The sequence below is a fragment of the Pinus tabuliformis genome, chromosome 3_1 (genome assembly GCF_031772625.1).
Source record: "Pinus tabuliformis cultivar Carrire ecotype Pingquan chromosome 3_1, CPIR1, whole genome shotgun sequence".
Taxonomy (NCBI): domain Eukaryota; kingdom Viridiplantae; phylum Streptophyta; class Pinopsida; order Pinales; family Pinaceae; genus Pinus; species Pinus tabuliformis.
Genome location: NC_142301.1, coordinates 712,307,350 through 712,333,042, shown reverse-complemented (window position 1 = coordinate 712,333,042; position 25,693 = coordinate 712,307,350). Strand labels below are relative to the sequence as shown.

The 25,693-nt window shown below is 38.6% G+C and overlaps 2 protein-coding genes across 2 annotated transcripts; both read left to right on the top strand.

The window, feature by feature from the left end:
- Positions 1 to 1,343: 1,343 nt before the first annotated feature.
- On the top strand, positions 1,344 to 3,044 carry LOC149189228 (putative LRR receptor-like serine/threonine-protein kinase At5g48740). The gene is made up of 4 exons (XM_089410155.1): positions 1,344 to 1,446; positions 1,703 to 2,234; positions 2,568 to 2,632; positions 2,782 to 3,044. Exons 1-4 carry the CDS (start codon positions 1,344 to 1,346, stop codon positions 3,042 to 3,044), a joined length of 963 nt encoding a protein of 320 aa, XP_089266281.1.
- Positions 3,045 to 10,002: 6,958 nt separating this feature from the next.
- Positions 10,003 to 11,203, top strand: LOC149189227 (putative LRR receptor-like serine/threonine-protein kinase At5g16900). The gene is made up of 4 exons (XM_089410154.1): positions 10,003 to 10,036; positions 10,314 to 10,503; positions 10,700 to 10,775; positions 10,922 to 11,203. The coding sequence occupies exons 1-4, from the start codon at positions 10,003 to 10,005 to the stop codon at positions 11,201 to 11,203; spliced, it is 582 nt and encodes a 193-aa protein (XP_089266280.1).
- The last annotated feature ends 14,490 nt before the right edge of the window (positions 11,204 to 25,693 follow it).

Genomic DNA, 25,693 nt, shown 5'->3' with positions numbered 1-25,693 from the left:
AGAATATCAACTTATTAGAATTGGAATAATCACAAATCCCTAGGAAAATGGCCTGTGGGGAGCCGAGTGGCATGAATATAATTTAACTTGAGAAAAAAAGGAATTACTCATCTTATTGTAAAATGGACTATTTTGCTAAATAAAATTTTCTTATATATCAATTTCTCTATGTAATTAGAATATAAACATATTAGAATTGGAATAATCTCAAATCCCTAGAAAATTAGTGGGCTGGTGAGCAAGAAACTATGTGGCACAACTCTAATTTTTTAAATTTATTAAAAGTCAATGCAACCTAACAAACTCTCTAACACACTACAATTATTGATAATTATTCAAATAATAAACATTCAAACGAAACATATGCTAACATATTTGAGTGAGAATCAATATATTTCATCAATTAGGAAATTTAAAAAAGTCCCAAGATGGTCTGTAAAGATGATGTGATGCGCACTAAAATACAGATACATGGGTCGTCCACGGGTTGTACGTAAAGAGACACTAAGATAAAAGTAAAATACACAGCTAAACAAATTCAAAATGGAGAGTTTCGATAATTTGGTTTGTAACATTAGGCCCTTCACATAAAGACACTCAAATAGAAGTATGATTTAGATGGTCGTCAATATAAAAGATATATTCTAATTAAAATGCAATGCAACATAAAATGATATCAAATGTTCATATTTATTAAAATTGAAATGAATTTGATTACCATAGGGATGAAATAAAGAAGCTATTTAAAAATGAATAAGCCTTTTATATTAATTAAAATCCAATACCATACAGACTTCTATTAGATATGTATATATTTTTTCAACCTATATCAAATATCCAATATTCATACTTACATTACAATTTTATATTAAAATTCAATACAATACAATACAGGTTTATATCAAATATTTATATCTTTTTTCCAGCTAGTATCAGACCTTCAATATTTATACTCCCATTACAATTTTATACTGAGAATTATTAACCATTTTAAAAGACACCTCATGGCCCTCGGTCAAACTGGAACAGTACGTGGCCCAGAGAAAAGAGAAAAAGTCGAGTTTTTTCTGCGCTGGACCCGCGCGCTTTCTAATCATTTGAATGTAATGGTATGGATGATTTACATTGCATATACTCTGCCTCTTCGTGACTCTTATCTAAGAGACCGTCACAGAGACAGTGAAGAAAAAATATATTCGATTTTTACAGAGAGGTCGAACAGAGGGAAAGACCAGAGAAGCACTGGTAAACAACAATTTTGGTTTCTCCAAAAACGGGCAACAATTTATTCCAAATCCTCTTTTCGACCTATTGTTAGATCTCTGGAGCAATTTTTTAGAAGAATGGGTGAAATTATGGATAAAATTTGGTATGGCAAATGGGGCGGTTGGACAACGCCAGTCGGAGTGCTCTTAAGTTTATTGCCTCTTATATCTGCTCAACCAGGTATGTACTGACTAACGTTCTGACCGGAAGAAATGGTTCATAGTAAGTTTATTGCCTCTTATATCTGCTCAACCAGGCATGTACTGTGTAATCTTCTGACCGGAAGAAATGGTTCATAATAAGTTTGCTTGTTACGGAGAAAGTCGCAGAGTTTCCGTTTTTTGATATCCTGTTGTTTTATAAGGCTCATCCATCATTTTTTTCATATTTAGTTGACAAGGTAATGTTTTATTAATTGATATCTGGTCGCGTGAAGGATTTTTGAGTATCCATTGCGGAGGGAAAACAGATCAAACTGTGGATTACAACAATATAACATGGGTCACTGATGCTAGCTACATAGACGTCGGTCAAACAGCAGAGATCGAGTACGGTTACAATTACTTGGACACTCTACGGGTGTTCCCAAGGCCTCTTGAAAAGTCTTGTTATCAATTGCCCGTGGTCCCTGATGTGCCTTACCTCTTAAGATTATGGTTTGCCGTTGGAAATTACAGTGGATTCAAACAACCAACGAGCTTTGCTTTCTCTATTGAGACACCAGACATGTTAGCCATGGGAAATGTAACAATCTTAGTTCGAGAGAGTCCAATTTACAATGAAACAATATTTGTTAGTTCTGGCCGAGTGCTGTACATTTGCTTGATTACAACCTCTGAGCTTGATGATCCCTTTATCTCTAGTATCGAATTTTGGACGCTTCAACCGGGCATGTACGAACAGGCTAAGCAAGGAACAATGTTAATGTCACTATACAGATGCGATGTTGGTCGAAATTTTGTTGTTAGGTGAATATTTTGGACTGTATGCATTTACTTATGGAAACATATGCCTCATAATTAACCAGTTAGTGGTAATGACATTTTTTTATGGAAATCTAAGAGCCATAATTAACCAAGCTAGTCGTTTTCACATTCATGGTAAGCCATTTTCCTACGCCCAATGAGTAAATTTAGAACTTTCAATGGCTGTAAGAAAATGTATATCTATACCCCCTATGCCACATGACTAAATGAAGTTTGATCTGTGAGAACCCATCTTCATGAAGTACAGTTGAGCACTTGTTATATTTTCTTTTTGTAATGACTGAGTTGAATGGCTTTGTGAGGTTGATAAAACAGGTATCCTGACGACAAGTTCGACCGCATCTGGGAAGCTGATGACAGCGATAGTCTACTGTTTAAGAGTTCTGAGGAGCCATTTCAACAAATGATACCAAGGAACTTCCTCCACCTGCTGTCATTCAAACGGCAGCGGTTATAAGTACAACGAATGGGTTTCAACTCCCTGATCCGATCCCTGATCACAAAGTATTACTGCTGTTATATTTTGCAGAGATCGAGAAGCTAAATATGTCTCAATTGAGATCATTTTACGTGACAATAAATAATGATTTTCGATCTGAAGCCATTACAATTCTGCGCAATTGTTCTACCTTGGAGCTAACATTCATATCCAATCGAACAGATTACTTCTACTTTGCCTTTGACAACACGAATGATGCTACTATTGGTCCCATACTCAACGCTTATGAGATTTACAAAATAGTTGACACCCAATTGGCAACATATGCACAAGATCGTAAGTTACCTCACTGACGTTTTGAGACTGGAATTGTCACGCCCAATTGTCACGCCATTACACATGTGGAAGTCTTTCAAGCGCTTATAGCGAGGTGCGGCACCACTCGAACACTTTCTTTTTACCAATACTAATGTTCATGGTCTACGTCTTAACATTCGATACTTAGTTTATTTTTCTTCACCAAGTATTATTATTAGTCTTTATACTAATGAACACCCATACACATTCATTATCCACAGCAATTATACATAAATAACACAATTGCAACAGTATAAAGGGAGGGGCAACTCCCTGAACATGAGTCTGCCCAATTTCAATATATTATCAACTTTTACAATTTTACAAGTATACCTTGGAAACCCCAAGTTTCATACTTAGCCAAAATTCTGACTTCGTGTCTTGCCAACGAGCTGCCCACCTTGTGCACGCCTTGCACGGTGGTCACTCTTACATTCCACACTTAGCCAAATTTTCCACCCAGCAACACCTTTGTGCAGCCTCACACGAAACTCCAACCGCGGGCGGGCGCCTTCATTTCACCCCTACCTGAGTTCACCGTTTCGCCTTCGCACTATCGGGCGGGCGCCTTCATTCACCCTCCACCCAAGTTCGCCAACCAATGGGCGGGCGCCTTTGTGCAACCCTCCACTCGTGCACACAACGGACCGGCGGGCAGGCGCCTTTGTGCAGCCCTCCACCTGCATGTTTAACCGACGGGCAGGTGCCTTCGTGCACCCTCCACCTGTATCACCAACCAACCGGCGAGCGCGCCTTTGTGTGGCCCTCCACCCGTGTCACAACTGACAGGCGGGCACGCCTTCGTGCGACCCTCCACTCGTGCTGCCAACCGTGGGCGGGCGCGCCTTCACGCGGCCTTTCTACCCGTTCAACTCGTGCAGCCTGTGCGAGTCTGCCCAGCGGGCGGGCGCATCAACCTTCGGTTCGTCCTGTGCCTTACACCTGCTTCTCCACGTTTAGACCTGCACCTCGCACCTCGAGCTTGTCCCTTGACTCATCCAAATGCTTGATTGTTGGTTGTTCGATTGCTTCCCTTAACTCCTCAACCGTGCCATCCATATATATGGCGGGTGGGCGAGTCGTGCCACCCGACCGACTCGTTCACCACGTTCAGCCGACACCTTCCATACTTGCAAAACTCATTCAACGGTTGGGTCGGCCTGCCCATCACACGGGATCGCCCACCATCCTTCGCCCACATCGCAAGTCTCCATGGTCAGCTCGTGGGTGACTCGTCCAACTCGTCCCCACGGTATAAACTTGCCCAGCTAAGCTTCTCCACGCGCATTTTACATATGCTCGCTCGTTTGCCTTAGCCGCAGCTCGCTTCTTCGCACCGAATGTGCGTCCTGCCCGTCGCACGGACCGCAGGTCCTTACATCCTCCTCCACCTAAAGTCATTGTCGTCCTTGACAATATGCCATCCCGGTAACCATCCTGCCACCAAGATCATCATCTCATCAAGATAACTGTCTCATCCTTGGTCCATGATATCAATCAGTCCATACACTGCAACATCTCTGCAACATATGTAAAACAACTGTCTCCACCATGTGTCGTCCCATCCTGTGAACTGTCGTCAGATACTCCAACATAATGCCAACATCTCTCTGGTACATTGCTAGCCCTCATGACTCGAACTAGTCGGGTGATCAGTCCAACTGTCACGCTCAAATCATAAGAATGTCCATCCTTATGCCTACACCAGTCTTTCTCAGATTCTGCCACATCCTAGACTCACCAAGAATCTCTCCCATGCTTAGGTCCATGGAAACTCCATCCCATCTACAACATGTCATGATGTTAATGCCAAGCCATTCCTACATCATCTGTCATACCTGCTCAACCTGTTTTAAGGGCTCACTGCTATGAGCAGCTAACAATGAGCCCCATCTTCTATGTCATTTAAGAAGATGTAGAGGGAGTAGAGCCTGAAGGCTCACCCTCACCAATAAGCTCAATCCATCTATCAGGATCCTCTATCTCCATCCTCTGTAGATATGCAACCCGATCCTCCTCATGGACATTTGGTCTCACATAAACATCCTTGTCATCATCATCCTTAACCTCCTCTAGTCTTCTTGACAAATCCAAGATACTATCAGATAGTGTCCTGATAACCAATGACTGCTCGGTAAGCTTTGCCTCAACAACAGACAACCGCTTACACATGGCATCCATGTGCTTCTCGTCCTCCATCTGCATCACTGCTAGTTTACAATCAGGTCTGGTCACACCAATGGTTGGAACACCAATGGGTACATCTTCCCTTCCATCGTAAATGTACAGCTTCTTCAAATGTGGAACAATCATAGCATCATATTGTTTCAAGAATTCCATCCCTAGCACAGCTTCATAGTCATCAATCCGCACTATAGTGAAGTCGACTTTCCCGGTCCACTCACCTAGTGTTGTGTCCACTCTTTCAGCTACACCAAGTACAGAATCAGGAGGAGAATTCACTGTCTTCATTTGTGCCTTCACCGGTACAAACTTCAGCCCAATCCTTCTCGCAATATCTTCACTCATGAAGTTGTGAGTAGCCCCACTATCCACCATAGTGAGTACATCAGCACTCCCAATCTTCATCCGAACATACTCCAAGCTGTTCCTTTCAGGATCTCTCCGAGAGACCACCTCTGTAGCAGTAGTAGCTCCAAGAATCTGCATCATCCCCACAGAAGCTTCTTCTTTCTTCGTATTAGACTGTGCAATAGTGGCCACTTTCAGTCTTGAAGGACAATTCTTCACCGTATGTGGTTCAACACATATCCAACACTTCAAGGCTTTCTTTGTCTTCATCTTATCATCCGATTTCGAAGCATCATCCTTCTTCTTCTCTTTCGGCTTATCAAACTTCTTCTTTTTCTCATCAAAAGTTTTGTCATAATGCTCCACCAAACGATCCACAGCAGCAAAAGCTTCCTCAAGTGTCTTAATTTTTCTGCCTCTTCACATCATTGTGTGCCCAAGGTTTCAATCCAATAATGAAGTTGAACACCTTGTCCCTCTCTGCCATGTCAGGAAGTTCCAGAACTGCACTTGCAAACTCCCGCTGATATGTCTGTAGGTTCCCTGTCTGCTTAATAAACTTAATCTTCATCCTTGCTTCCCATGTTTCATCCTGAGGACTAAAGTGGGTCTGCAAAGCCTTCTTCATGTCATCCCACAAAGTTATGTCATCAGCACTACCATTGGCAATCTGATCCATTCTCCTTCACCACCACATCTTAGCATCCTTCGTCAAGAATTGAGCAGCTACTTTCACCTTTGTCTCATCATCGGATAGACCCAAGCGTTCCAAGTATTGCTCCATATCCCAAAGAAAGTTACCAAGAGTCTTCGCACTTCTTGTACCATCATAAGATTCTGGTTCCTTGACTTTCACATGAGACACTCCTCCACCTGAGTTATGCCTCACGGCCTTCTTCAACACCGCGATCTCATCTCTGGCTTCATTAAGAGATTTCTGCAAGTTCAAGATTTCTGCCAAACCTCGATCTCTTGCTTCTCCAATCTCCTTGACTTCATCTTCAAGTTGTGTACACTTAAGATCAGTGTACTCATGCTGAGTCCAGAGTTCATCGAGTTCTTCCCTCATCTTCGAATTAGCCTCTTGATCTTTCATGACCAAGTTCATCTTCGTAGTCCAGTAAGACTCCAATTCCTCCATTCTTTCCAATATCCTTTCAATGAAAGCTAGAGTCGCATTGTGGCTAGATTCTCCCGTTTCCATATGAGATTCACCTGCCATTTCTGCTAACAGCTTCCTTCTTTGTGATCTAGTATAGACCATCCACTAGCTTCACCAAGTTCCCTGCAAAACTGAACCAGCTCTTGTCTCACTTGTATGTGAAACCAGCTTCCTTCACCTGCAAGTACCTGCTTCCACTATCACTTCTTCATGTACCAGCTCTAACCGTGAACTCTGATAGCCCTCACCAAGCTCTGATACCAACTGCACTTCAGTGTAGTTGTGAGCAGCTTCAACCTTCAATGCCCGAATCAGCTGCTCTGATACCACCTATCACACCCCTACACCTGCAGTAGTCTTTTAACCGCTTATAGCAAGGTGCAGCACCACCGAACACTTTCTTTCCACCAATACTAATATTCATGGACTACACCTTAACATTCGATACTTAGTTTATTTTTCTTCACCAAGTATTATTATTAGCATTTATACTAATGAACACCCATACACATTCATTATCCACAGCAATTATACATAAATAACACAATTGCAACCGTATAAAGGGAGGGGCAACTCCCTGAACATAAGTCTGCCCGAATTCAATATATTATCAACTTTTACAATTTTACAAGTATACCTTGGAAACCCCAAGTTTCATACTTAGCCAAAATTTTGACTTCGTGTCTTGCCAATGAGCTGCCCACCTCGTGCACGCCTTGCACGGTGGTCACTCTTACATTCCACACTTAGCCAAATTTTCCACCCGGCAACACCTTCGTGCAGCCTCACACGAAACTCCAACCGCGGGCGGGCACCTTCGTTTCACCCCTACCCGAGTTCACCATTTCGCCTTCGCACTATCGGGCGGGCGCCTTCGTTCACCCTCCACCCGAGTTTGCCAATCGACGGGCAAGCGCCTTCGTGTAGCCCTCCACCCGTGCACACAACCGACCGGTGGGCGGGCGCCTTCGTGCAGCCCTCCACCCGTGCACACAACCGACCGGTGGGCGGGCGCCTTCGTGCAGCCCTCCACCCGCACGTTTAACCGACGGGCGGGCGCCTTCGTGCACCCTCCACCCGTATCACCAACCGACGGGCGGGCGCGCCTTCGTGCGGCCCTCCACCCGTGCTGCCAACCGTGGGCAAGCGCGCCTTCATGTGGCCTGTCTACCCGTTCAACTCGTGCAGCCCGTGCGAGTCTGCCCTGCAGGCGGGTGCATCAACCTTCGGTTCGTCCTACGCCTTACACCTGCTCCTCCACGTTTAGACCTGCACCTCGCACCTCGAGCTTGTCCCTTGACTCGTCTGAATGCTTGATCATTGGTTGTTTGATTGCATCCCAACTCCTCAACCGCGCCATCAATATATATGGCGGGTGGGTGAGTCGTGCCAACCGGCCGACTCGTTCACCACGTTCAGCCGACGCCCTCCATACTTGCAAAACTCGTTCAACAGTTGGGTCGGCCCGCCCATCACACGGGACCGCCCACCATCCTTCACCCACATAGCAAGTCTCCATGGTCAACTCGTGGGTGACTCGTCCAACTCGTCCCCAAGGTATAAACTCACCCAGCTAAGCTTCTCCACGTGCATTTTACATATGCTCGTTCGTTTGCCTTAGCTGCAGCTCGCTTCTTCACACCGGATGTGTGTCCTGCTCGTCACACGGACCGCAAGTCCTTACAGGAATGGTTGATATTATGAATCAATTTCTAACCAAAGTAGTTTTTTTAATGCAGTTAAAGCTATTGAGGCCATAAAAAGCAGGTTCGGCATAGAAGATTGGATTTCCGATCCTTGCTTTTTGATCCCGTGGAAAGGAATTATCTGTAAAAACAATACTTCGCCAATAAGCATTTCGGAAATGTAAATTTGATTTTTCGATTTGTTTACCTTTGAAATCATTAAATTGAGATTCATAGGTGAAATTGTATGTTGATGAAAACCATATTGTTGCCAGTGATTTGTCAGCAAAGAATCTTACAAGATTGGTGCCAAGCGAAATCGCACAGTTGACAACATTAGTTAAATTGTAAGCATAATTTTTTTTTCGAAGAAATGTTAGGCTCATGAATGGGTCATAGCTTGTGTTTGAAAGTTATATCAGAAAATAATCATATGTGCAGTATGTACCCGTTCTTGATGAAATTTTGTAGGTCTCTTGGAAATAATCATTTCATGGGGCCATTGCCAAATTTTTCCAGTCTAACCATGTTGGAGAGAGTGTGAGTCTCTTTTCAATAATTAATTTTCCATTTTTCTGGTTTTAGTCTTGAGTCTTTGTATCTTCATTAAACCAAAATTTACTTTGCTATATCGTGTAGATACCTACAAAACAACTCTTTATGTTATTTACATTTCGACACAAATCGTACCTTAGATTCATAATTTTCTTTAGTGTTTTCTCTAAAGGAAAGGAAAATGTCATAGAAATTGATAATCAAGCTAGCTTAGATTATAATTAATCTAAATGGAGGACGCTCATAAAAAATCTCTATGTTTGGTCTGTTGCAGTTCCTGTGGAAACTCCTACTTACAGATCCCTAAGGGCGGATGCATTCTACATGATACAAAGGAGAATAAATTGAAGGTTATCCTCAGAACAACCCTCACTGGAATTCCCATCATCACTTTAGCGTTGATAGTAGCTATTATTATGTATCACAATAAATTCGGGAGAAAAGAACAGGCCACTGTGCTGGAAGAGGAACGAAGATCTTTAGTGCCCGGAGGTTAGGAAATGCTAGCAATATCAGATATAATTTTAAAATAATATGAAACATACCTGTAGTTTAGAAGGATTTTTGTGCTTTGAATGTACTGCAGATTACTCAATGGGTATGGTGCCAAATCCAACAAAGCTCGGTGTGTTCACTCTGGAGGAGATGATAGCGGCCACGAAGCTTTAGTCGAGAGATCAGACAAGGGGGATTTGGATCGGTGTTCTTAGGCGAATTGCCCCGTGGAAGAAACATAAAGTAAAAGTGCTCTCGCAGTTCTCCCAATAGGGAATTCAAGAGTTCCTGAATGAGGTGATTCTCATATATTTCTTTATTTTTTTAATTATATAATACGATTTAATTTGGATTATGTAACAATGTCTAACCACACAGTTTTGGTAGTATATGTATTTATAATTCATGCATGTTATTTTACTCCATGAACAGGTTGATCTTCTTTCCAGAATTCATCATAGGAACTTGGTATCTCTACTGGGTTATTGAAACCAATCCAAAGAAGTTGTGCTTGTCTATGAGTACATGCCGGGACGTTCCCTAAAGGATCACCTTTATGGTAAATACTTCAGCTATCGATAGAATAGACAAGGTAACCAACACGCATTTACTTTGTTATTTTGTTTACCAGGTCCCAGGGCACGACATTCCAATCTAAATTAGAGAACCAGGCTCAAAATAGCTTTAGATGCAGCGCAAGGTAGCTATTTCTCTTAATTACTTTAATGCTCAGGACATTTTTATGACCTGAACGCCAGTTATTAAGTATTGCTTAATGAACAAATAATACGTAATCACATATCTGACGCTATCCACTTGTGGGTTTCTATTCAAAGGACTAGAATACCTGCACATAGGTTGTGCCCAAAAGATAATTCACAGCGATATAAAGACCGCCAACATCCTTTCAGACAGCAATTTTAATGGAAAAGCAGCCGATTTCGGTCTTTCAAGGATAACGAATGACGGTGAGGCTACTCATGTCACCACTGCAGTGAAAGGAACATTCCGATACCTCGATCCCCAGTACATAACTTACTCTTTTTGCAATATTCTTTATGTTTAACAAATTAAGTTCGAGTACTACCAATTTTTCCATCATGCGTGAAAAGCTTTCTTTAAATTTTTGGTCGCGCCCAGCTTTCAATTTAATATTAAGAGGACAGAGATTTTTCTTATTTATTTTTTTTATATGTCAGTTTACCAAGGGATACTTTCACAGGTACTACAACACTCAAATGTTAACGGAAAAGAGTGATGTTTATAGTTTCGGAGTGGTTTTGCTGGAAATCATATCGGTAGACTGCCCATAGATCCAAAACTAGTTGAACAGGCAGTAAACATCATTCACTGGGTAAGGATTCATATCATCAATCACCAAAATAAGAATATTTGTAGTGGCTATTCGGGTAGACACTAACAATAATTATTGGCATATTTACAGGCAACACCGTATCTAGCAGAAATAGATGAAAATGGTGGCACAATAACAGAAATCATAGACAAGATGTTGGGTGAAAGTTACGACATGAAATCCATGACTTGTGTTGCCAAAGTAGCGATGAGATGTGTTCAGGCTGGACGCTCCTGCAGGCCAAGCATGAGTGAGGTAGTGGCAGAGCTCAGAGAGGCCATAAAACTTAAGGACTTGTTGGTCGGTCAGGTGGATTCCAGCGAACGCGAAGGAATGGAGTGGAGTGATGACAACCGCAACATTTCTAAGTAAAGCCCCCAAGACAATAAGTTGACATACTTCTACATTTTGGCGCCGTTTTACGTGCTTTGGGTGATCTTAAAAATAACTCAGAAGCCGGCTAAACACATAAATTTTGAGTTTTTGGGTTTATTACGTAAACAGACCATGGCTGATCTTTAACGTATGCCAGTTATAGACACTATCATAAGGATATAATTAAACTGGTTTTACTTATGTATAAGTTAAATTATTCTGTATCAGGTTTATATTTATAAATCATATTTATAATCATAAAAGAGTCTTCTAAAATCTACAATATTTTAAAAATATATATATTTCATTTATTTTTTTTCAAAAAACCAAAACCATTTTACTTGGGGTTGAGGTCAACTTGTCTAATTTAACATGTGCTTAGGGCAGACCTAATACACATGAGTGAATAAATAAATTCAAAAACCAATTTTGGCTTGTCCAAATAAGGTGATCTTTAGGTAGATTTTGGTCCTCTCGAAAAGAGGAATTTAATGAAATCATCATCTCGACCATCTGAGCTGTCCAAGGTGGAATTTGATTGCAATTGAAAAAAATAACACTTTCTTCGCATGTATCCACGAATGCCCTGGTTTTCTAGATGAGTTCGTAATTTGTCTCTTTTAACCACACACCAATCTTGCTTGCACCGAAGATCTCCTCATCTCCCAGATAAATTTGGATATATAGATGTTCATTCTATAGTGTGCTAATCTGGATGCACTCCAGTTCAAGATTTATCCTTTACTCCTAATATGTCCAGATGACTTCAAATCACAAAATTTCTTAGTCATGGCTTAACTTCAAAATTACTTTTCTCCTTGATATTTGGGATATTTTCTAAGTGCCATTTACCATTAGAAAGGTCTCTGAGAGGACTAACCAACTATACACTTACAAGAGAATTTGAGCTGATCCACTACATAGTAAATGTGTTCAAATATAAGCTATTAGATCATACAACAATCACTACAAGACTCTACAAAAACCAAAAACAAATCAACAATGATTATTGGACATTAGTGACAACCAATGGTCATTCTACTGTATAATATCCAATCAAGCTCTCCCTAAACTTAATACTAATTGAAATCAGTGACAACACTCCCATAAGCTCCCCTTGAAATTGATACTCCTTGACATCAATGACTCCTCCTTTAACATCAATGAAAACACTTTTCTCAACAACTAGTTCTAGAATATCACTTTTTCTTTTATCTGTATGAGTAGGGAACCCTTCCCTGTGCATCTTCCCTAATGCACATCCTTCACATGAAGAATTTCATTCTTAAGTATTGAAAACCCTTATAACATTCCTCATTTTTTGTAACAGCCCTGGTGAAAATTCCATGTAAAAATATAAAAGCCCATGGTCAATGGGACACATATTCCAAGTTGAACATCTTATGGGGTGTTAATTTGGTTGTTTATGGCTAAGGAAATGGGCAAAGGAAATGGATAAGGCTTTGGAAAGGAAAAATGGCATTTTTGGCACAATTATTTATGAAAATAATGGAAATTAGGAGAAAAAAAAGATGAAATGTCATAAGTTGCATGTGAGGAGGAAAATGAAGGAAAATGATGTAAAATGAAGAAAATAGAGGCCTCATTAATAAAAAGGCTTCTAGGGATCAGTGGGCAAGACTTAGTCAGTTTAGTTTTGGAGCTCTCTTATTATTCTCTCTATCTTTCATACTCTTGGAGACTTTGAGTTTCCTTGGAGCACTCTTGGAGGGTGTGCCATACTTGGATTCTTGAAGCAAGAAGGCAAAGGAAGAACATGAAAGCATAAGAGGGCATCGGGATCAAAAACTACATCAGATTTTCTTGCAGGCACCGAGTTGCATGTATGTTTTCCTCACTAGTTTTGGCATGCATGGCACATGCATGTGGTTTCTTGGTTATGATTTGTCATTGACATGGAGGATTTAATGGATTGATAATGGATTTGCGTAGCCTTGCCATTTCTGGATAGCCATGGTGTTGTGGGTTTATTTGCTTTGTTTTCTAGTTGGTTCTCATGTTTCCTTAGCTTGGGTTGAGTTATTAGTTCTTGGAAGCCTTGATTGGACAAACGCTCTAGAAGCCCTGTAATGGTTTGGGTTGAGTTACTAGTCCTGTAACATTAGTTGGACAAATTCTCTGGAAGCCTTGTAACATCTTGGGTTGAGTTACTAGTTTTTAAATCCTTGGTTAGAGAAACACTTTGGAAGCCCTTGGTGGGTTGAGTTAATAGTCATGGAAGCCCTAGTTGGAAAAAAGATCTGGAAGCCCAGAAAATGTTGCGGGTTGAGTTACTAGTCCTGGAAGCTTTGGCTGGACAAATGTTTTGGAGCCTGGCGACAGTCATGGGTTGAGTTACTAGTCTTGGGGGATGGGTTGGAACAAACAGTCTAGAGCCCTGGAAGGATGGTATAGAGATCGATCTGATGTTGGTTTTGGTGATGTTTGACTGGGTGGTGGAATCATTGTTTGATGGGTTGAGGTGGATGGCCTCTAAAAGTCGTCGATGATTTTTGATTGATGTGTTCTATGAGATCCCACATTCTGCATGTTTGAAATATGGCACAAGGGTGAATGGCTGAAGAGAGATTTGGCTAAGCCATTCTACGGTCGGGTGGAATGTGGAAGTCCCATCTCGGGTTTGGATATTGCATCATTAATGAAATCTTATTTCTCCTGGTAATTCTGTGAGTATTATGATGGATTATATGTGACCTATATATGGTTGTGATTTCATTGGTATTTCTATTCCTATTATGGTGGTTATTTACATTTTTTATGATAACATCCATGAGTGGCTCTCATCATGTTCTTACTTGTTATTGAATGGTCAATGTATCTATGACCTAATGGATGAAATGGCAGCTAATGTGATAAGGAGACAATGCTTCATAGTGAATCTCATATAAGTATGACATCCCTACACTTAATTATGTTGTTACATGTTCAAAATATGTTTGATGAAATTCCTGTCATGGCTAGTAGTGGTCTGGCTAAGGGCTTGATAATCTCATTGCTTTTGCATCATTGTTTCCCTGTAATTTCCTTGATTCTAAGCATTCATTCCATTCTGGGCAGTGTCCTGGGCTTTGGGACTAAAAAAGTGCCTTAAATCCTGGGATCACTGGTACAGAACTGGCAATTTTGGTCCACAGTCAATGAGAGAGACTTTGGGTTTCTAGTCACTCCCTTGCCCATATCATGAGAGCGACTATGGCCTAAGAGGTCCAAAACAACAATGGGACCCAAGGACATACTGTTTGAGTCGTTGACTTGTCTCCTGAGGGTTCTGTTAATGATGTTAGATGACTGTGTGTGATGTTCCATCAATTCCATTTCCTTAAGATCACCTAGGAGGTTGAATTTGATCATAGTAGCCTCTCATCTACCCCGACTTCCTAGTTGCTTGGGTAGATGTGGGAGGAGGGTGTTACATTTTTGAAGTAGCAATAAAACATGATAATTAATGTGGTCATACATTTTCTTCCAAATAACTCTTATTCTCATTGTGGTCGATGCCAATGTTTGATGACTTCTTCTTGTAACATTAAGCTTAAATAAACCCCCCATTCTAACTCCTATTATAATCAACTTGAAGTGATCCTCCATAACTAATTTCACCACACAATGTGTTGGAAAATCAAGGCAGATGTAGGTTGATGTTGATTTTCCTTATCTTGATAATTACTTGTGATGTTTGTTTTTTTCTTATTAGTTAATTTAATTCTCTTTCATCAAGAAATTACCAACAATGTAACTACAAGAGACAAGACACTAAAGTGTAGGCTCCATGCCAAGGCAAAACCCTACTTCTTGGGGAAAACCCAAACAATCTCCTTCTTATAGAATCAAATCAAAATGAGACATCTCTAGACCCAAAGACCAAGTCAACCTTCTAGCTACAAGTCAACATAAAATGCCACCTTCTCTCTGCAACTTTAAGACCTCTGAAGTATCACTGTAATTCTTCTTCAATACCACTGTAAACTTCAGATTCCTTCAACAATGCTACAATTTCAAATCACTGTAAGACGCATGTAAATTCAATGCAATATCGGTCTTGAACTCTGACTATAAATTTTTTACCTCTATATTTACTTCCTGCAATTTCTGGGTGCTTTTACTAACCTCCTTTAATTTTGTATAGAGTGCATCTGTAATTTCGGCCCGCAATTAGGTGACTGTGGTATGAAAATTAATGAGCATACTCCCTTTTGTTGTGCTTCAGGTCCTCCTTCTTCCATAGGCTTCTTACTAAGCTTATAATACTTGTTCTTCAAGAAAATGAATTGCATCTTGATGTCCAAAATGATCTGAACCTTCTTTTATACATACACATCACCATAAGTCGAGTAGGCTAAAACATGGCTGACATGATCAGGATCAATGTCAATCTGCATGGTGGTCTCCAGCATTGTCACATTACCCAATGCCTTGATAGGTACACTCTATCTCTCACAAGACCAGATCACAATATTGGGAGGCAATCCAAATGACACCATACTACCTCATCATGGTACATACTCCACCTAGGATACTCAGATTATTCCTACCACCGGACCATTCTTATCCAAGTCCATGTGACTTAGGATCTCCATCGTAATCCATCACATTACATGACTCAAGAATTTATGTCTGAGATGATTATCCAATCCAACATTCTGCTTATCCATTTCTATGTAATTTGACTTAAGATATAATTCTTAATTAATCATAGTACCTAACACAAGGAGAACCAAACAAGTCTTCATTATCCCTATTCGTGATTCATGCACTAGATTCACATATATTAGTCCTTGTCCAGTACATGACACTGGGAGAACTAGTGTCCAACCATACTCCCTCTTAATAAGGGAGGACATCCCTATTCTCATTTTAATTAGAGAATAGATCCAGCTCCTATTCAAGGAGACTCCTTTTACTCCCTCTCAAACCTAGTGGAGAGTTCCAACTTTGAAGTTACAACCGCAAGTCCTCTTACTTGTCTTTCATAAAAGCGCCAACCATTAGTTAATCATAGCTTGCATGGCTCAATATTTCCTCCACATCTTATTGTACAAAACATGCTTCCTTTCATAGTATCATGGATGATGGGGCAATTTGTTCACGAGACATTCTAGGTCATCCATATTTCGCATCACTTCCGTCTCAACTTTATCAATGAAGAATTTGTATTAAACGTTCCCAAAATTCAAGTATATCATAGCTTCCCTGCGAAAGTAATCTTCCTTCTGTACTTTCAAGTTATCTTCTCACACTGATAGCTTCCAATCCCAATATGAGCACATCTTGATCTTCATAGACTCCAAGTATTAGATGTTCATCTTTTCTCAATATCTACAGTTAAACTTGACTCAACTTGTCATCATCTATGCTTGTAACATCTTTTCCTAGTAGCAAAACAACATGTTAACCATATAACCAATAATAAATATGAACCCCAGACTTACCTCACCAAAATGATCTTTTCAACAAAGCATCAATATCCTCATGATGCATCATCATATGAGTCTACCTTTATGCACCAAAGTGCCCAAGGATCCAACTTGATTACCAAGTTACCATTTTTCCTTCAATGAAATTTGATAGCATGGGTTCCCTCAGTGCCTTTACAGTTCCCTCCATTCCCCATGCTCTTCATGGGATAAGATCAACTTGGCTATCTTTCTCATTTTTCTCCATTCATTATGTACCTCCAAAATTCATTGACAAGCACTACCAAGAAAAATATACAAGTGCAAGAGCATGATTACATTCTTTATAATCTAGGGATTCCATGGTATCTTAGAGAGGGAGAATCCTAGGGTTTTCATATCCAAACCCTAAGTTCTTTGATATTTACCTATGGAACATTAGTCCTAGGGTTTAAATCTCAAATCTAATTCCACCCTCACTAGGGATTGCCATAGACCCTATCCTACCTACAAACCCTAGAGACTAAAAGCTAGGGTTTCTATGAGGGAACACAAAAATTAGGGTTATGGTTTCTTTCTTGACTAGGGTTTCTAAGTACCAAATAAGGTTACCAAAGACCTTCAACAAGATAAAGACTACAAGCCCTAGAACCAAACATGTCCCAAAACCCTAATATATTACATGTGAGACCTTATATGTATAAATATAATTATAAGTACCACAAGGATTGTGTACCTTAGTCCTTCATGATTACTAGAAGCTCGTTGCAAAGTCTTCATCATAATCCAGCATACTATCACTTATACTCTTCTAAGAGCAATGAAAAATCAAGATTCTCTCCTCCTTTTTAGTGTTTACGAGAGAGAAAAAAAATATTCTAAGCATGTGTTCATGCTATACAATTTTCTAAACCCTTATGTTTAAAACCTGGTGTATGATACACCAATCATCATTCTAATAGTAGAGGTCCTTGACATCTTCCTTTTGCTTCTTTGAGGGTTCTTCATCTTTAGCTATTAAAGCTTCAGAGCTTTCCTTCCTTTTATTGTTCTTAGGATTCTTAGGACAATTTGCTTTGATGTGTCCATATTCATGACAACCAAAGAACTGAACTTTGGACATGTCTCTAGATTTGTTTTTCTTTTTCTTGTCAAAAAGTTTCTTTGATTTTGCTGCAAAGGCTTGAGTAAATTCAACAATAGGTCAATATTTTCTTCTTTCCTTTATTCTGGATTCTTCGATTGAACATTGAGCCCATGGTTCTTTAGATGATGAAGGTTCTTCTCTTGCACAAATGTTGCTTGCAAAGCCATCCCATTCCTTATGCAAAGCATTAATTGCTATTGTAATGAATTCTGAATCAAATATTTTGTCACCAACTTCTAGAAGTTGGTATTTGAATTTTTATAGCTTCGTGAAAAAGTTAGATATGGTATCTTTTGTAGACATTTTTGATTGGTATAATTGAGTCCTTAAGGCAATCATGTGACCCGTTGTATTGACTGCATATAATTTTACCAAAGTCTCATATACTTATTTAGATGTGGATAGTTCTGACACAAACGTAATGAGGTGGTCTTTAATAGACTCAAAGAGAATTCTTTGAGCATTTACTTCCCCTTTTTCATATTTTTCAACCTCTTCTTCATCACTAGAATCTGGAACATGGGCCTTTCCAAGAACATACTTCATCACATCATTCTCTCTAAGGGCTAAGTCAATTCTCTTTTCCATGCCTTGAAGTTGGATGCTCCTTCTAACTTATTGCTTTCCTTGCACATATAAGCCATTTGATTGGACATAAAGTCTTGGGGGCAAACTACTTAAAATATGCCTTCAAAGAAGTCCGCAAAAGTGACAACTACACTAATGATCTTCTTTCTGTTCTCTAGATGTGGTGTCTCTTCTTTACCTTAGCTTTGATACCATGTTGGAAAATCAAGGCAGATGTAGGTTGATGTTGGTTTTCCTTATCTTGATAATTACGTGTGAAGTTCGTTTTCTTCTTATTAGTTAATTTAATTATCTTTCATCAAGAAAGTAATAACAATGTAAATACAAGAGACAAGAAACCAAATATAGGCTCCACGCTAGGGAAAAATGCCACTTCTTAGGGAAAACCAAAACAATCTCCTTCTTATATAATCAAATCAAAATGAGACTTCTCAAAACCTAAAGTCCAAGTCAACCTCCTAGCTACAAGTCAACACAAGAGGCCACCTCCTCTCTGCAACTTTTAGATCTCTAACGTACCACTGTAATTCTTCTCCAGTACCACAGTAAATTTTGGATTCCTTCGACACTAATACAATTTCAGATCATTGTAAGACTCCTGTAAACTCGCTGCAATCTTGGCCTTGAACTCTCACTGCAGATTTTCATACCTTTGTATTTCCTCCCTGCAATTTTTGGGTGCATGTACTAACCTCCTACAATTTTCAGGTGTCTAAAGTGCCTTTGTAATTTCAACTTGTGGTTAGGTGACCGTGGTATGTAACTTAAGGAGCAGACTTCCTTTTGATTGTGCTTCAAATCCCCCTTCTTCTATAGGCTTCTTATTATGCTTATAATAATTGTTCTTTAAGAAAACAAACTGTAGCTTGATGTCAAAAATTATCCGAACCTTCTTGTATATATACAAATCACTATGAGTCAAATAGGCTGGAACAAGGATGACATGATCAGGGTCAAGGCCAACTTGAATAGTGGTCTTAAGGTTGACTTGTTAATGCATCTTAAGGTGGACTTGTTGTGCTTCCAAAGACTGACTTGTAATGCATCTTAAGATGGACTCGTAGCTAGAGGTATAATGACTTTTTGTAGACAATATGATAATATACCCAAGAGGGTTTTACAAATGATATTGACTTCCTTTTGACTCATCACAAATCTGAAAGGTGTGCAATGGGTGCCTTGACCTACGAAGCATGAAACCCATACTTCATAAACAAGTAAATATTTTTTCTTTCTTCTTTACATCATATACACATAATGACGTGAGTACAAAGACAATTATTAAGACTGAACCTATTTACTTTTCCAACAGAATGTGAATTTACAAATTCTACCTTCAAATCCTAATTTGTTATAGTAGAAAATGAGATTAAATTTTCCTTAATACCAAGAACATACATCACATTGTGAATTTTTTTAAGACGACCATTTAGTAATGTCACGAATACATCACCATACCGTTTAATTTGGTGTGAAAGATCATCCCCAAGATATATATTTGCACCATTATTAGTTTCATCAAAGTTCTCAAACCAATTCTTATTACAATACTTATGGATGGAGGCTCCATAATCAACAAACCATGTATTTGGATCATCTATTTAAGAAAACAATGCAACATCTTTAACAAATATTGTACTTTTTTTAATTCCATCATTCATTGTTTCTCCTCTATCAACAAAATGACTAATGTGCCTTTTGTTTCTATGTTTGGAGTCATGATACTTCCTTTTCATGCAATCTCTAGAGTAATGTCCAAACTTGCTAGAGTAATGACATTTAGCTTCAACCTTTGGAAATATCATACCTAGTTGTGATTTTGAAATTGATGGCTTTCCTCCTTTATTACCTTCCGAAGGATTCCCTTTTCCATCAACACCAAATCGGGACTTTGTGGTATAAGGTTCTTTCACCTTTCTTCCTCTTGCATGATTATGCCTTCCAACTCAACAAAAGTGGGAGCCTTCTCCCTTACTGCAAGACCTATGATGAACATCTAATACTCATCTAGCATTCCATTAAGTTTATAGTGATTAGGTTAGTCACCTATATCTCCAAGTTGATCTTTAATGCCTTTTATTCTATTTTTTTTCTAACTACACTTTAGCTCCTTCAAGGATGCAACACACCACTTCCGCGTTTAGCTGTTGGTTAGTTGCATGACATAGGGCCAAATGTATAACAAACAATGCACTATTGGCCATTGTTAAGACAACACGCCACAAGGCCAAATTTGTGATAAAAATACACAATTGGCCGCACTTCGTGTCTATGCGCCCAAGGAAACAAAGACCCACAATTTAGTTCAAGGAGATCTTTGTAGAAGACTCACTTGCATTTTCACAAAAATCATAAATGAATTATCTACCCATAACCATTGCAACAAGTATGTGTTGCTTCCTTCGGCCCTTCGATACTCCTTTCATGTTAATAGTCAAGATCATTTTGATTTGGCATATTTCTTAGAACCTCTCCTAAACCCCAATATCACGTTGCTTCAGTATGCTATTCCCATTGTGATTTAATGCATTGATCTCCTTATACGACACATAAAGAAACACCCAATCAAGTTCTCATTGATATATATAGCCACTTATCATGCATGTTTCTGCCATTAACGTGATACAACAGGTTCGGGCATTTTAATCCAGGATTCATCCTGCACAGATTGTGCAATTACTCACTACACCAAACATGGCCCGCAATAATGACACCAAACATGACCTACATTGACACCAAACACGGCTCTTTCACAAACTCAACTCCAACCTCATGTAGCACAAGAATCACGCCCTTAATTCTGGCACCCTCAACTTTTATATGAACTTAGAAAATATGGAAGACAAATTATTGGAAGAAGAGTTGTAGCTCACTAGTGAGATACTTGGTCACCTAAGGGAGTGCACCACTCACACTTGCATTCATCAAGCCAACAATCACATACATATATAATATCACAACTTAGTTGAGCAAATTCCTAAAATATAGGATCTGGACACTGACAAGGACTAATTAGGTAGTTAGTCTAAACAAAAACATAACAGGGTCTAATAGTAGGAAAATCTTCTAGTTTTCTCCATTATTTTGACACACTTTACCATGGATATTCTCTACCGTGCCATTGATTATCGAGTATCACAATTTATATAAAAATCGTATGGAGGAAAATTAATAAGACCACTTACACTCTATATATATGAATTATATGGAGAGAATTCAATTGGACTATATAATTACAGTCTATATAGGAATCATATAGAGGGAATTCAATAAGACCATTTAGTCTTTTATCTCTTCAACACCATTCCTCAAATACAATAACACTGTCCTACAATAAAATTGTTCCACTTTCCTATATAAAACAAATAGTCCAGTTATTTAAACAACTACAATAAAATTTTTAAATCCAATCTACTCATAATATTATTTTAAGAATATCACTACAATACCCAATTAAATAAAACAATAATTTAAAATATCACTACACTACCCAATTAAATAAAACAATAATTTAAAATATCTAATAACACAATTACAGAAATGTAAATTACAAATAGAGTACACTTTCCATTTAAAAAAACAGAATAATCAGTACACTTTCCATTTACCAAAGGAAAATAAAATAAAATAAACTCAAACAAAAGTAAAACCGATATGATTTTGATGCGCACTAAAATAAAAGATATTTTGAAACAAAATGTTCGGACAGTGGCTGTCAACGGGTTGTAGGTAAAGAGACACTAGGATAGCCCACGGGTTGTACGTAAAGAGAGATTCGATAACTTGGTTTGTACAAATGGCTGTCCACATAAACACACTCAAATAAAAGTATGATTTAGATGGTCACTAAAATAAAAGATATTTTGAGAGTGTAAAAGGCAAAGATATTTTGAGAGTGTAAAAGGCAAGGCAATGTAAAGTGATATCAAATATTTATATTTTAAAATTGAAATGAATTTGATTAGCAAGTGAATAAAAGAAAAAAACTATTTTAAAATGAATAAGCCTTTTGTATTTAATTAAAATCGGAGTTGTCTTTAGTGAGACTTTTTGGAAGCTTTTCCGGTGGGTTTTTCTGGTCAAATTTCTCTAAAATCCGGCAGCAATTTATTGAAATCGCAAGTTTGATAGCTAATTTCTGCACAATCAAAGCGTCCTAAGGGTTTTTCAGGGTGCTGAATCCAAATATGCAGTTAAAAAACCATTTTAAATAATACAAATCAAGATTTAACCTCAATTTTTTCCGCCGGATTTCATCACCGGAATCTCCAAAAAGTCGCACTAAAGACAACTCCATTAAAATCCAATCCCATACAGTTTTATATTAAATATTTATATATTTTTTCGAGCTAGTATCAAATATCTAATATTTATACTTACATTACAATTTTATATTTAAAATTCAATACAATACAAGTTTATATAAAATATATATGTATATTTTTTCTAGCTAATATCAAATATTTAATATTTATACTTCCATTACAATTTAAAGGACTTTGATTCCTTTTAAATCTAAAACAACTGACACGATCATCTCTAGGAGAAAAAGGACTTCCGAATGTAGGTGCTCCTTGATATTTTCTCCTATGCTATTGGGTTTGTTGTTTGTTCTACTAATTTTTTTGCAGCTGGTTCTTTTGTTTTTTAACTGGCTCCCGGATCTGCTTCTTATTTCCTTGGATCTCACTTTTCCTGCTGGTATTGTTTGCTACAGGTTTCTTGGGTTCTTATTTGGTGTTTTTACCTACATGCAAACTAGATTCACCCTTTTGAAATCCAAGACCAGATTTATCCAATGGTGATCTTTGGATCTCAAGAAAATTATCCAAGTCTATAATGATCTTCTCCATTTTCCACTGCTTTATCAAGGAAAAAATTTCAACTTCTAATTTCTCAACCTCTTCTACCTTCACTTGATATTGTTTCCTCATACCCTCCTCAACTTTTTCTGCTTCATCCAACTTAATCTTTAAATTGATAATATCTTCCTTGAGTTTGGCCTCCTTATCATCATAGATTTGCAATAATTTTTCTTGATATTTGCATGCAATTGTTATTCTAGAAATCTCAACTCTAAGACCCTTAATAACATTCTCATCCTCACTATTTGCTTCAGCATGATCAAAATTTGAATCAAAGTTACAGCTCAAAAGAAAATAATCAATGTTTATACCTTTGGGTTCATGATTTTCTAGTTTCTTCTCATCATCTGCTGAATCATGTGCACTTGAAGATTGAGACACTTGTGGCTACGATTTTTGTTTTTGGAGGCTCTTCTTCTTGTTCTTCCTCTTATTTCTCTTCTTCTCAATTTCCTTGTTGTTGCTGGTACCATCTCCAAATATGGATTCTAGCTTGTCCCACATATCTTTGGCACATTTCAAACCCACTAGTTTCTTCATATCATCATCATGAAGATTCTTGTAGATTATGCATCGTGCTTGTGCATCTTGCTACAAAACCTCATCTGCAATTGGATCTTTACCACAACCTTCACATACTACTTTCCAAATGTTAGATCCATAAGATAATAATTGATATTTTACATTTTTGTGCCCTACTTTGTAATATTTAGCAATGAGGACAACCATTCCAAAAAAAAAATCAATTTCCGCCAACAAACCCTAGATCTAATCTCCAGCGATCAAGCTACAACCACGAGCCCCGCTCTGATACCAATTGTTGGAAACCTTTGAGCACTACTAAGAGGGGCGGGTAAATCAGTAGTGTGATCTTCTTACAATTTTTACCAATTATTACTTCAATCACTGAATTACACATACATGCACCAACAACTCATTAGATTATCCATGCATATAAACACATAAGACACAATATTTCTAGTGGAAACCCTTTCAGGAGAAAAAGCACCGTTGTTGGTGCTTTTCTGCTCTGAATTTCTATTAGTCACGCAATTGGTCTTTTACGTAGCTTGTTGACTCCCATTAGCATGGAGACTCGACCTCATATACATAATTCCAACACCAATTCTTAGGAGACTAGATACTATTGGTCAGCGCGGAAGACTGTTTTCTACATATCTCTAAGGACTACCATCCGCTAAAGGCCACCATGATCAGTTGATCCTCGCCCAACTACCATTAGACTATCCAAGCACCATTGGATTGACAAACTTGTTCCTTTCACTGAAGCTTCACCATCACTTCTCCTCTCTCGCAAAGTCACTGCTCCTATCCCCTATGCGAACCTCCTTTCATGTATTTTAAAACTGGATCCAAAGACACTATTCTTAATAAGAAATCAGCTCTACATACATTCTCTCAATAGTAAGATCTCATCATCAATCAAAATAAAACAATTGCACAAAACATGTGCTCTCTAATAACAAAATTATGGCCACAATAAAACTGATATCAACATATATCAAACCCTCACATCATAAAATAATTGTTGCATACTACAATTAGCAACATACATCACTAAGGTTATGCACCAAAAGTAATAGAAACTCATGCAAAAACATATGTGAGAGGATCACCAACATATACTGCACCAACATATAAATCTTTTCAAACAATCTCTACTCAAGCAACTCCAATTTTGATCTATTCGACAATGTGCTTCAGATCTACTCATTATTTAGCCATTAAAACTCATGGAATGAAACATCTAAGCTCACAACTAGGTCTGAAGCTTATTTCTTCAACACAACCTTAGCTCATTCACTCACTCACTAAAACCAACCAACAACCAGCTCTAAGATCAAATATATAAAACATGTAGGGCAAAATTGAGCTTGGGGTTGGGATCAAAGGTGCACAAATTGGACCAAATAAATCCACCAAGGTCACTACTAATAAATGCATTCACATCATGAGAGGACCTTTTCAAACCATATGCGACCTTTTTCAATAATTTTGGAAGCCTCTTGGAATTTCTTCGACAATTAACTTCCGAACAACGCTAGGAATGCAGAGCTTTTCTGGTGTTTTTCCCCAATCACACTCATAACATTGTCTGAACTTGAATAGGGCTATAACCACTCCCATAGGTCAGCATCCATGCGACTAGAGTATTCTAACTGCTCCCATAGGTATTTGTGCATGTGACTATGGCTAAGGAAGAGGAAAACCATCATGTCTTCAACTATGAACTTTTTCCACCTATTGGATCACCTTCTCCTGCATATATAATAGCCTCTAGACCTCTGACATGGCCTCTAACACCTCTGCAAGTAGATCAAACAAGCCTCCCAAGTGTCACTTCCAAGTTCAGATCTACAAAGGCTAACAAACAAGGTTGGCAAGTGTGCCAACAAGTCCTACAGTCTCCATCAGACTTCACCAAAAGCTGCAACACATTTGAACAGACCTG